At 37.4% G+C, this 12,405-nt stretch overlaps 1 protein-coding gene across 1 annotated transcript in view; it reads right to left on the bottom strand.

Annotated features, from left to right (window-relative positions):
- LOC139153806 (histone deacetylase 9-like) overlaps window positions 1–12,405 on the bottom strand; it is a 159,573-nt gene that overhangs the window by 115,920 nt on the left and 31,248 nt on the right. The window contains exon 4 of the mRNA XM_070728219.1: window positions 4,701–4,808. Within this exon, the coding sequence (XP_070584320.1) occupies window positions 4,701–4,808 (108 nt within the window). The remainder of the gene's footprint in view (window positions 1–4,700; window positions 4,809–12,405) is intronic.

Genomic DNA, 12,405 nt, shown 5'->3' with positions numbered 1-12,405 from the left:
ATTTCACTTCCTTTAATTCACTCATTTAATTTAAATTAAAAGAGTTAAAACTAATTCCTTTAAGTTATTCTATCATATTGTGCATAACTTTTGAAAAACACAAGGATCTGCATCTCAGGGAAAACCTGCCAACAGGGACAACTCAGAGTATATACAACAAATTTCCAACAGAAGTGAAACAAACTTTGGAAGCAATTCTTCAAGAGCCACAGAAACACAATTGTACAATATATCTGCAAATATTCAGATGAAATGATCCAGCATTATTAGTTGATTTGCATAATGGTTAAAATATGAAAAGATATGACATAAAGGAATTTTCTCTGTTTGTATGTCTGATTTCCAATAGATTAATAGCAGAATAAGACCAAAAATTGGGGTGTGGGGAAAGATGGGGAGAAGCAGGAATAGCTAACACTCCAGAAGATAGGCTCAAGTTACAGAAGGATCTTGACAGATTTGAACATTGGGCACTATCTAACAAAATGAAATTCAATGGTGGAAAAAAAAATAAGGTTCTACATTTAGGCAAGAAAAACAACATGTACAGGTACAGTATATGTGGTATTTATCTATCTATCTATCTATCTATCTATCTATCTATCTATCTATCTATCTATCTGATTTGTATGCCGCCCCTCTCCGAAGACTCGGGGCAGCTAACAACAATAAAAAAGACAATGTAAACAAATCTAATATTAAAAATAATCTAAAAAACCCCAATTTAAAAAACCAATCATACATACAAACATACCATTTATAAATTCTATAAGCCTAGGGGGAAGGGAAATTTTCAATTCCCCCATGCCTGATGACAGAGGTGGGTTTTAAGGAGCTTGCGAAAGGCAAGGAGGGTGGGGGAAACTCTGATATCTGGGGGGAGTTGGTTCCAGAGAGTCAGGGCCACCACAGAGAAGGCTCTTCCCCTGGGTCCCGCCAGACTAACTTTCTCAATAGCAGTAACCATGAGATGGATCTTGGAGTTCTAGTGCAGTGATTTTCAACCTTTTTTTGGCCGCGGCACATTTTTTACATTTACAAAATCCTGGGGCACACCACCAACCAAAAGGACACAAAATGACACTCTAAGATATTCCTCTCTTTTTCCATCCCTGTCTCCTTCCCCTCTTCTGTGTGTGTGCGTGTATACATACTCTTGAACCATTTCCAAAAACAGGTGAGGGCTGGGGGTTTTTGTCTTGTTTTTTGGTTGCTTTTTATCATATGCTTTAAATCAAGAGTCACTTCTCTCTCTCTTTTGTTTCTCTCTCTTTCCTCTCATTCTCTGTCTCAATCATTTTCTCATTTCTCTTTTTTTCCTCCCCTTTTTGCTCATTTCTCTCTCTCTCCCTTCCTCTCCTTTTTTCTCTCACTCTTGCTTTCTTTCTCTCTTTCTCTCTCTCACTTGCTTTCTCTCTCTTTCACTCTTTCTTTCTCTTTTCTCTCTCTTGCTTTCTTTCTCTCTCTCACTCTTTCTTTCTCTCTCTCTAAGCAAAAAGTTGTGAGACCAGAACCTGAGCTTCTTTCTTCGCGGCACACCTGACCATGTCTTGCGGCACACTGGTTGAAAAACACTGTTCTAGTGGACAACCATTATATGAGCCAGTAGTGTGCAGCAGCTGCCCAAAAGGCCAACACAATTCTAGGCTGCATTAACAGAGTCTACCTTTGTTGTAAGCTGCCCAGAGTCCTTAGGGAGTTGAGAGACATATAAATTAAACAAACAAGCAAGCAAATAAACAAATAAATAAAATCAAGATCACATGAAGTGTTAATATGGAAGCATGATTTCTTTTTTCAAACTTGGGTACCTTTCACAAATATGAACTTCAATATTCCCCAATATTGGAGCCACTGTTAAAAATCTTGGAAATTAAAGTCCACACATCTGAAGGGTACATAGGTCACAGTATACAGTGGGAGACAATAGAAAGTGATATAGTCATAGCAGTGTAAATGTTCATATTCATCTAGACATGTTTGTCATAGAAGCATAATAAGATATTTCATGTAAAGTACAGAATGTTATTTTGGTTGCAGTTATATCTTATACCTGTGACATCTTCTTACGGCCAAAAGTTGAACCCACTGACCAGATCTATTTAAAAAAAAATCCTTATACCATGTGGAAAATCTTCCAGCTAAGCTATGTATTTTGAGGAAGTTGTAAAGATTATTTCTTCAATATGTATGTATGTATGTATGTATGTATGTATGTATGTATGTATGTATGTATGTATATGTTGGAAGGAACCTTTCTGGTTATCTAGTCCAACCCTATGCTTGTGTAGGAGACCCTACATCTCACTAGTCCAATAGCAGTCCTGTCTTTTCTTGAAAGTCTCAAGTGTTGGAGCATTCACCATCTTTATGGGCAAGCTGTTCCACTGATTGATCACTCTCACAGAAAGTTCCTTCTTATTCCCAGGTTGAATCTATCTTTGGACAGCTTCCAACCATTGCTCCTTATCTGGCTGTTTGGTAGTTTGAAAAATAATGTGTTCCCCTCCTCCCTTTGGCAGACTCTCAAGTATTTGTAGACTGCTATCATGTGTACCCTGGACCTCCTCTTTCTAGACTATCCAAGTCCAATTCATGCAACCTTTCCTCGTATGTTTTAGTTTCTGGTCCCTTTATCATTCTGGTTGCTCTCTTCTGCACTTTTTCTAGAGTATCAATGACTCTTTTGTAGTGTGGCGACTAAAACTGAATGCAGTACTCTAGGTGTGGTCTAACAGGGGCATTATAGAGTGGTATAAGCACCTCCCTTGTCTTGGAGTATATTCCTCTGTTTATGCAGTTTAAGATTGTGTTGGCTTTTTTAGCCACTACTGCACATTGTTGGCTCATGTTTAGTTTGTTGGAGTCCACTAAGACTCCAAGATCTCTCTCACATTCACTGCTGTTGAGAGTGTTTTTGCCAGGTTTGTATGTGTGTTTTGGTATTTTCTTACCTAGGTGTAGGATTCTACTTTTCTTTGCATTGAACTTCATTTTGTTTGTTTGAGCCCATTGCACTAGTCTGTCTAGATCCCTCTATATCCTGAGCCTATCCTCTGGGGTGATGGCCACTCCTGCCAGCTTGGTGTTTCTGCAAATTTGATTAGTTCCTCTTCTACTCCCTCATCTAAGTATACTGTGTTCAGTTCTGTTCAATTCAGTTCTGGAGACCTCACCTACAAAAAGATATTGACAAAATTGAACGGGTCCAAAGACGGGCTACAAGAATGGTGGGAGGTCTTAAGCATAAAACGTATCAGGAAAGACTTAATGAACTCAATCTGTATAGTCTGGAGAACAGAAGGAAAAGGGGAGACATGATTGAAACATTTAAATATGTTAAAGGGTTAAATAAGGTCCAGGAGGGAAGTGTTTTTAATAGGAAAGTGAACACAAGAACAAGGGGACACAATCTGAAGTTAGTTGGGGGAAAGATCAAAAGCAACGTGAGAAAATATTATTTTACTGAAAGAGTAGTAGATCCTTGGAACAAACTTCCAGCAGACGTGGTTGGTAAATCCACAGTAACTGAATTTAAACATGCCTGGGATAAACATATATCCATCCTAAGATAAAATACAGAAAATAGTATAAGGGCAGACTAGATGGATCATGAGGTCTTCTTCTGCCGTCAATCTTCTATGTTTCTATGTTTCTAAGTCATTAATGAATATGTTGAAAAGTACTGGGCCTAGGACTGATCTTTGGGATATTCTGCTACTGACTTCTTCCCATGTGGACATTTAAGATTACTTGCTGGATGCGGTTGTTCAGCCAGTTGCCAATCCACCTGGTAGTGTTGCTGTCTATCCCATTTTTCTCTAATTTGCAGAGTAATAGATTGTGGTCAAACTTGTCAAAAACTTTGCTGAACTCCAGATATACTAAGTCCACTGTGTTACTCTGGTCAATTAATTTGGTCACAATATTGAAGAATGCGATGAGGTTGGTATATATTTACTATGAGAAATCCAATCTCCTTGGCTTAAATGTTTTTAAACCATTATGTTGCCAAATATTGCTTGCTGCATCTGAGTATTCAGTCTATATACTTTGACAGTCAAACTTCTAAATAGATTTTTTAAAATATCAGGTAATAAGTTAATATCTGTCAGATAGGTTTTCTAAATTGTTTAGACTGGCGATAAATCAGAATATATACCTCATTCTTTTCAAATCATGTGAAAAGAAAGCTCAGAAATTGAGCTCTGAGACCATTTCTATCAAAGGCATACTTCGCATCATTAACTATCTAATCAACAATATCATTCTTTCTTCAAAGCCTACAAGACATTATTTACTTTTCTTCGCTTTGGGTGGCATTTTGAAGCTGCACTTAAAACTCCATAAGATTAAAAGAAAAAGGTTCAGAAGGGAATTGTGGAATTGCATGCTAGATCTGTACATCCTCTGAGTCATTTTCACTTGGACAATGTTTGTGTAAACAATTATGTGGTATGATAACAAATAATAATAACAACAATAACACTGATGATAAAGATGTTGTAGAATCCTCTGTCCTTGGTAAAGTAACAAAATAATCCTCTGACTATCAAACAGGGCCATTTTAATCATTTCTCTCTAGTGACCTTTTATATTCCTCCATCCTTCTTTCTCCCTTCCCTCCCCCTAATCTCTGAACAACATTGCTTTCAGTTTCTCCCCAAGTTTTCCCACACACAATGCAACCCAGACCTCACCTTCAGCTCTCCTGAGACTACTTTGGAAGCCAATTCGATGACACAGCCAACAGCCATGCGTGCAGCACCGGACGAATGCAGTTCATTCCAAATGGTGTCACTGTCCACCTGAGCAAACAGCAGAAGAGGGGAGGGGAGAGAGAGTGGGGGAGAGAATAAAAAGAAGAAAGAAAAGAGAGAGAGAGGAGAGAGAGAGAGAGAGAAGGAAAGAAGAAAGAAAGAGAGAGAGAGAGAAAGAAAGAAAGAAAGAAAGAAAGAAAGAAAGAAAATAAAAGAAAACAGTGAGGGAGGGTTGGCACAGTGACAACAAATGTACAATAACATTAGTCTTCCGTCTTGGCCAGCTGAAAAGGCCTTCTGGACATGGGCTTGCTTATACTTTTTCTCTATACTGAGTTCTCCAATGGAAACACATTCCTGTCATGCCTCACTGCCATTCCCTGTTTAGATTTCTCATTACAAACGGTATTACATAGACCAGATCTGGTTTAGTTATATGAATTTGTTAGAAGATACCGAGCCTTAGGTGCAATATATCTGTGTGCATGCATGTATGGGCATATTCATATTTATATTCGTATTAATACCTGGTCTGTCCTTTGAAGGTCTTGCAAAGGGCAGAAAAAAATAGTGCAACATATAGACTGTCAAAAAGATTGTTACAGAATAAGTTCAGGTTTTTGTTTTGTTTGTTTTTAAAAGATGGGGAAGCAATTGTAAAGCATGATCCTGAAATAAGGAATGTTGTTAATCCAAGATATATTTTTTTTAAAAAAAAGTTCAGCAGTTTAACATTTGAGAACATGCAGAGTCTACTGAATTGCATGATCAGCTAATACAGGTAATTTAACCATAAAGCAATTATGCAATAAGAAGAACACTTTGGCATTATCTTCCTAAGGATATTAGTTAAAATTATTAACATATTATTCTGTAAGCACTAATGATAAATTGTTTGAATTATCATTCCTGTATTTGTATCTGTTCTTCTGAAACAACAACAGATGAACCTGACATATACTTTTGCTGACATGATCTTCTTGAATATATTCTAATATATTGTCAGTATATGATTCTAGGTCACTTATTAAAAAACTATAGGATAAATGAGTTACTGTGATATTATTATTATATTGTCCTGAATGCAGTTTTGTTTTTAAGTACAGTGATACCTTGTCTTACAAACTTAATTGGTTCCGGGACGAGGTTCTTAAGGTGAAAAGTTTGTAAGACGAAACAATGTTTCCCATAGGAATCAATGGAAAAGCGATTAATGCGTGCAAGCCCAAAATTTACCCCTTTTGCCAGCCGAAGGGCCCATTTTTGTGCTGCTGGGATTCCCCTAAGGCTCCCCTCCATGGGAAACCCCACCTCCAGACTTCTGTGTTTTTGCGATGCTGCAGGGGAATCCCAGCAGGGGAATCCCAGCATTGCAAAAATGAGCGCTTCGCTGGCAACGGAAGTCTGGAGGTGGGGTTTCCCAGCGAAGGGAGCATCAGTGAAATCGCAGCATTGCAAAAACGGGTGCTTCGCTGGTAACGGAAGTCCAGAGGCGGGGCATCCCAGCGGCGGCAGTGGATTTGTAAGGTGAAAATAGTTTGTAAGAAGAGGCAAAAAAATCTTAAACCCCGAGTTTGTATCTTGAAAAGTTTGTATGACGAGGCGTTTGTAAGATGAGGTATCACTGTATTGTACAATGACTATTCTAGGTTAATTCAAATGTTGACTTAGCACCAGATTTTGGCAATCTTTAGAGAGACTATGTACTACCAATTTTTCACAACATTAAAGATATTACAAAAATTAACAAATGGCCAAAGTCTCCTGAAATTGTACCATCTAAGTTTATTTTAAAAATTATTATTAAACATCTAACAAGCTCTTGGCATTCTAGATCAAACTTTTCTAAATTTTCAGGCTAGAACATCAAATTATAGGAGAGGCTGATCTGAAATTCCTGACACTTTTTCTAAATGAATGTTGGTTTTTATATTTGGGAACCTATGGATGCCACCAGCAATGTTACATATACTTGTGTTGCTTCTGGCACCTCAGTTTTGCATTAACATAAACAAATATTTAGCCATTCTTTTTGATATGACAAAAGCTTAATATCCCTGTAATATTTTCCCCCATCATTTGAATTATGAAGGAATCAAATAGGTCAACTTGGTGATTCTTGAGCAAATATTTTTAATATTCTCATTAATTGATTGCAAATATTCTAAAATATGCATTTTCTGGAATTGGGATATGGCTTCTGAAATCATCTTATGAAACTTCCCTAGAATGGCTTGAGAAATAATTATTGCCAAGTTCAGATGATAATGATATTTTAAATGGTCTTCTGTAGAAATAGTAATTCCTGAAATACCAATTATGATATTTTCAAACAAAATCTACATTTCATTCAATTTTATGGAAATCATTACATTTTATATTGAAGTTCATGATATAAATTTTTCAGTTTATAACTCTATGTATTTATTAACAAAAAAGAAAAAAGGGGGGGAGAAAAAGAAAAACATTACTTTCAATTCCTGAACAATTCTTTTACAGCATGTTTTTTTTAAAAAAAAAATAGGAATCTTATCTTAATTGCTGGAGGGAATGTTTAAACAGCAACTTAATACATGAACATTATGAAACAGGACCATAAAATCTGATGAAAAATCCAGCATTGAACTAAAAAACATACAAGAAACCAGCTTATAACTGGCATACATCAAAATACAGCCAGAGGCAAAACAAAACTCCCAATCCTTTACTCTTTGTAGTGTGTACTTTTCTGGCAACTAGTAATGTTGCTAACAAATGTATTTTTCCTTTTATGTCTTTTCTTTGTTTATGTATGTATCTTTGTGCCTATGAATATCTTTTTATTCATTCATTTATTTTTATTTATTTTGTCCAATACACAATGAGGGTTTTAGTGTGTGTGTGTGTGTGTGTGTGTGTGTGTGTGTGTGTATGTATATATATATATATATATATATATATATATATATATATATATATATATATATATATATATATATATTCGTAGATTTTCACGGGTACAGGTATGACAGTCTTGGTATATTCGGGTTTCTTCCCGTGTAGGATTTGGAAATTTCTGGAACTTGCAGGCTACTTGATTGTTTTACAATGTGTGTTCTGAGTCTGGTTTCTATGGCTGGGATACGTTTGAGGGCTGGTTTCCAGATGTCTGGTAAGCGGGAGGTATCATCCCGCTTGTTCATATTTTGGGGATGTTTCTAAATATTTACAGCAGCACGAAGCTTAAAACTTCAGCCTGATGATGGTGAATGTGATTTCACCGAAACGTCGCATAGACACTCAAAATATTACACGGGGCAAAACCCGAACTCAGAACAATCTACATACATATACCCGTGAAAATCTACGAATATATATATATATATATATATATATATATATATATATATATATATATATATATATATACACACACAGTATATATATATATGATGATGGTGAATGTGATTTCGCTGAAACGTCGCATAAACATGCAAAATATTACACAGGGCAAAACCCGAACTCAGAACAATCTACATGTATATATATATATATATATTTGTTTTCGTAGATTTTCACGGGTATATGTATGTAGATTGTTCTGAGTTCGGGTTTTGCCCCGTGTAATATGGACAATCAAAATATTACACGGGGCAAAACCCGAACTCAGAACAATCTACATATATATGTGTGTGTGTGTGTGTGTGTGTGTGTGTCAAATGTTTTTTTAGCTGGAATTTTAAAATTAAGGGAGACTAGGATGGTCCCATTTCGGCCTTGTTCTGGCCTCATCAGCTAGCCACACCCTTCCTTACTGGGATTTGATCCTGTGGACTCTGCCTTGTAAGGCAGAGACTTAGCAGTTGTGCTATCAGATCAGATCCCTTCCAGCTGTGTACCAGGGAGGGGCTATATGTTTTTTTTATGTTGGCTATATGTTTATTTACTCTCAGGAGAGTAAATGCACGTGTTGCAGAACATAAGAATGCATTAAAGAAAAAAGAAAAAACCTCCTCCCTTTTCCAACACTTCAAAACTACAGGACATGAAATTGATTTCGACAGTACCAAATTAATTTCCAAAGCAGAACACTACAGCAAAAGAATAATCATGGAAGCCATTGAGATAGAAAAACATCCCTAAAATATGAACAAGGGGGATGATACCTCTCGCTTACCAGACATCTGGAAACCAGCCCTCAAACGTATCCCAGCCATAGAAACCAGACTCAGAATACACATTGTAAAACAATCAAGTAGCCTGCAAGTTCCAACTACTCAGGATATCACGCCTAATCTACAACCATTAACTAATCAGCATACCTCAGCTACATCAACGACCCCAATTGTTACCCCACTGACTCACCAGGAAGTTTCTACACAGCAGGCAATTGCTGAGCCATCAAACCACACCCAGCCACCAGTATTTATAGAAGGAATGCAGCTCAGGTCTCGCAGTGTTCGCCTGAGAACAAGGACAGAAACACCAGCCTGAAGATGACGAGTGAGACCTCGTCGAAACGTCGCCAGAAATTTCCAAATCCTACACGGGAAGAAACCTGAATATACCAAGACCGTCATATATATAATATATATATATGACGGTCTTGGTATATATCCATCATATATATATATATATATATATATATATATATATATATATATATATATATGTATATGTATATGTATATGACGGTCTTGGTATATTCGGGTTTCTTCCCGTGTAGGATTTGGAAATTTCTGGCGACGTTTATATATATATACCCCCACTAAATCCCTCATTGTGTATTGGACAAAATAAATAAATAAATGTTTTTTAAAACCATTCTGAAGCTTCCCAGGATACAATATTTTATTGAAATGTTGTAAGCCGCCCTGAGTCCATGGAGAGGGATGGCATATAAGTCCTATTAATAAAATAAATAAAATAAATAAATATCTACATTCAGCAATCTGGGAAAAGGCTCGTTATAGTGTTTTTGTTTTTTGTTTTAATAAAAGCATGGGAAGATAGGAATGCAGCAAATCATTAAGAAAATGGCGATATAATGAAAGGCAAAACATTCACGTATGCATAGGTGCATTTCATGGCCTCCTTGGAAAGATTTGAAGGTTATTGTAGTTTATTATAGTTTATTGCTTAAGAAGCTAGACCACAACAGTGAGACTAAGATTCAGGCAATCAAATAACCGCCTTGAGTCCTTAGGGAGTTGGGCGGCATACAAATTGAATGAACAAATAAAAAACCAAATAAATAAATCACCAAGTAAATGTCCATTCTAAATATCAAAAGTAGTATGATCAAAGAGAAAACAAAGCTATGAAAATAATGGCTGCAACCATATAACTGGGGTCCCATTGTTTTAAATGTGGATCACACCTAAACAAAGGAAATGGTTTCAATAACATGGTCAACTTTTTCTAAGCCTCCTGGCTCCCCCCCCCAATGAACCAAATCTACCCACATACACAATACTACACAGCTGTTATTGTTGGATAACAAAATAAAAGAGTTGGAAGGGACTGTTCATGGTATATTTTTCTGCAAGGTGTTGGAGAAAACTGTAGGGCATGTGAAGAGGACTGTTTCATCTTACTTCAAGTGTTCTCTTAAACTGCATGTTGCCAGACTTTTAAAAATTTCACTGATCAGAACAATTGTAGGGAAACTGGATATGAGGTTAAATGCATTTTTAAAAATGCAAATAGCACAACAGCGAGATGGTAATTATAATGTTTTGATTTTCGGTTGGACAGGATTTAACCAATTCCCTTCCTGCTGAAATACTGAGAAAAAATCCTGTGGCTTCAGGCAGGGATTGCTGCTCCTGCTGCTCCCAAAATTTCATGAGAGGACGTGCATTGAAAGAGAGATTTTGGTGGGGGTTTTTGCTTCCGCGCATGCGCAGAAGCAAAAAAGCAGAAAAAACTGTCTCTCATGTGTGCCCCCTCATGAAATCTTTCCTCCTGCGCATGCACAGAAGCAAAATCTTGCTCGAACATGCACAAATGTGTGTGCAGCTCAATTTTCGCTACCGGTACGATGGCATCAACCATACAGGTAGGAACCCACTATTTTGTGGCGATTAGAAATCACTGATTGCCCCCTAAGGATATTAGCCTTTGATGAAACCTTAATGTCAAATGTCATCAAGTCTCTTCATCATCTTTGTGGCCTTCCTTTCAACCTTCTCTGTCATATCTTCAGTTCAGAATCATACCTAGTACTCCACGTGTAGTCTTATCTCTGAGGAATAGAGAGGAATAATAATGTGCTCTATCTTCGATACAAAGCTTCAGTGATGCAGTTAGGATCAAAAGCTCAGAAGGCTTTAATTATTATTAAAGATTTTTGCTACCCATTGAAGTGACTTGGGAAGTCTTGCACTACAGCGTTAAAAACAATAAATCCATAAAAGATAAATATTTCTAAAGTCAATCAAAATAAAATTACAATCAAAAGTAAGGTTGCAGTTAAAAGTTGAGAGAGGGATCAGGGTGGTGATGGTGGGAGTGGGATTTTTTATTAATCCATCAACCACTACTTCTAGCATGATACTCTCCTGTTTGGGCCCCAAGGCAACGGGCAGAATCAAGTCTTCAGGTAGGTCACAAGGGTGAGAGCTAATTTCACCTAAGTTCCAAAAGGCCAAAGCCAGGGTATAGAAGGCTTTTCTTCTGGACCGTACCAGCTGACCTTCATTGACTAATAGGGCCCACAGGATGCACTCTCTCCCAGCATGGTGGGATTGGCTAGGCCCATTGCAGTGAAACATAGGGGACTCATTCCATGCAGAATTTAAAGGTAATTTAAACATTTATATTAAATAATATTGTCAAGCCACTGCAGAAGTTGGTGACAAATTAATGGCTTGTCACACCATCAATAGAAGACCGGGTGTTTGTAGGAACTTTGGAAGGGGGTGAATACCAGGAGGGAACAGATGCAACCGGGACTGGAAGTGAGGAAAGGACTGTCCATGATGGCACAATCTGACTGGGCAATGTGACAAGTTTGTGTGTGTGGGACAAGGGATGTGAATTTTTAACTAACTGGGAAACTCAGAGTCAGGCTTTCCTGTGTAGGTGCAAGAATGGCTCTGGAAATAAATTGGAGCTTTGAGGAATACTTTGACTCGGAGTCTTATCCTTGACATTTTAACCTGAATCTCATAAATTCTCACCTAACCACAATAATACACGGGCAAACAATAGATACAAACTCAATGTAAACCGCTCCAAACTTGATTTCACAAAATACAACTTCAGCAACAGAGTGATCAATGCCTGAAATGCATTACCTGACTCTGTGGTTTCTTCCCCAAACCCCAAAAGCTTTAACTTTAGACTGTCTATAGTTGCCCTCACCCTATTTGCAGCAGAGGTGGAGTAACGACACGGACACAAAGAGCTGGATTTAAAATGGGTCATTTTTATTGATTAAATTTGCATAATTTATTCATTAAATTAGCATAAATTTAACTAAACCCTAACAAGGACCCGCAGGGTCAAACAATTATTTCCGGGGCAGAAAATGATGTCAGAAAAACTTCCGGGGCAACTTATGGGCATAGCTCCATGCTGATCCAGGTGAAGGGCCCCGCCCTCACCTGGATCTCTGCCATGCACCTGCATGTGGGAGGTCTCGCTGTCTAAACCCCTATAA

The sequence above is a fragment of the Erythrolamprus reginae genome, chromosome Z (assembly GCF_031021105.1).
Source record: "Erythrolamprus reginae isolate rEryReg1 chromosome Z, rEryReg1.hap1, whole genome shotgun sequence".
NCBI lineage: Eukaryota > Metazoa > Chordata > Lepidosauria > Squamata > Dipsadidae > Erythrolamprus > Erythrolamprus reginae.
The sequence above is the reverse complement of the archived record's forward strand: the minus strand, read 5'-3'. Positions and strand labels throughout refer to the sequence as shown.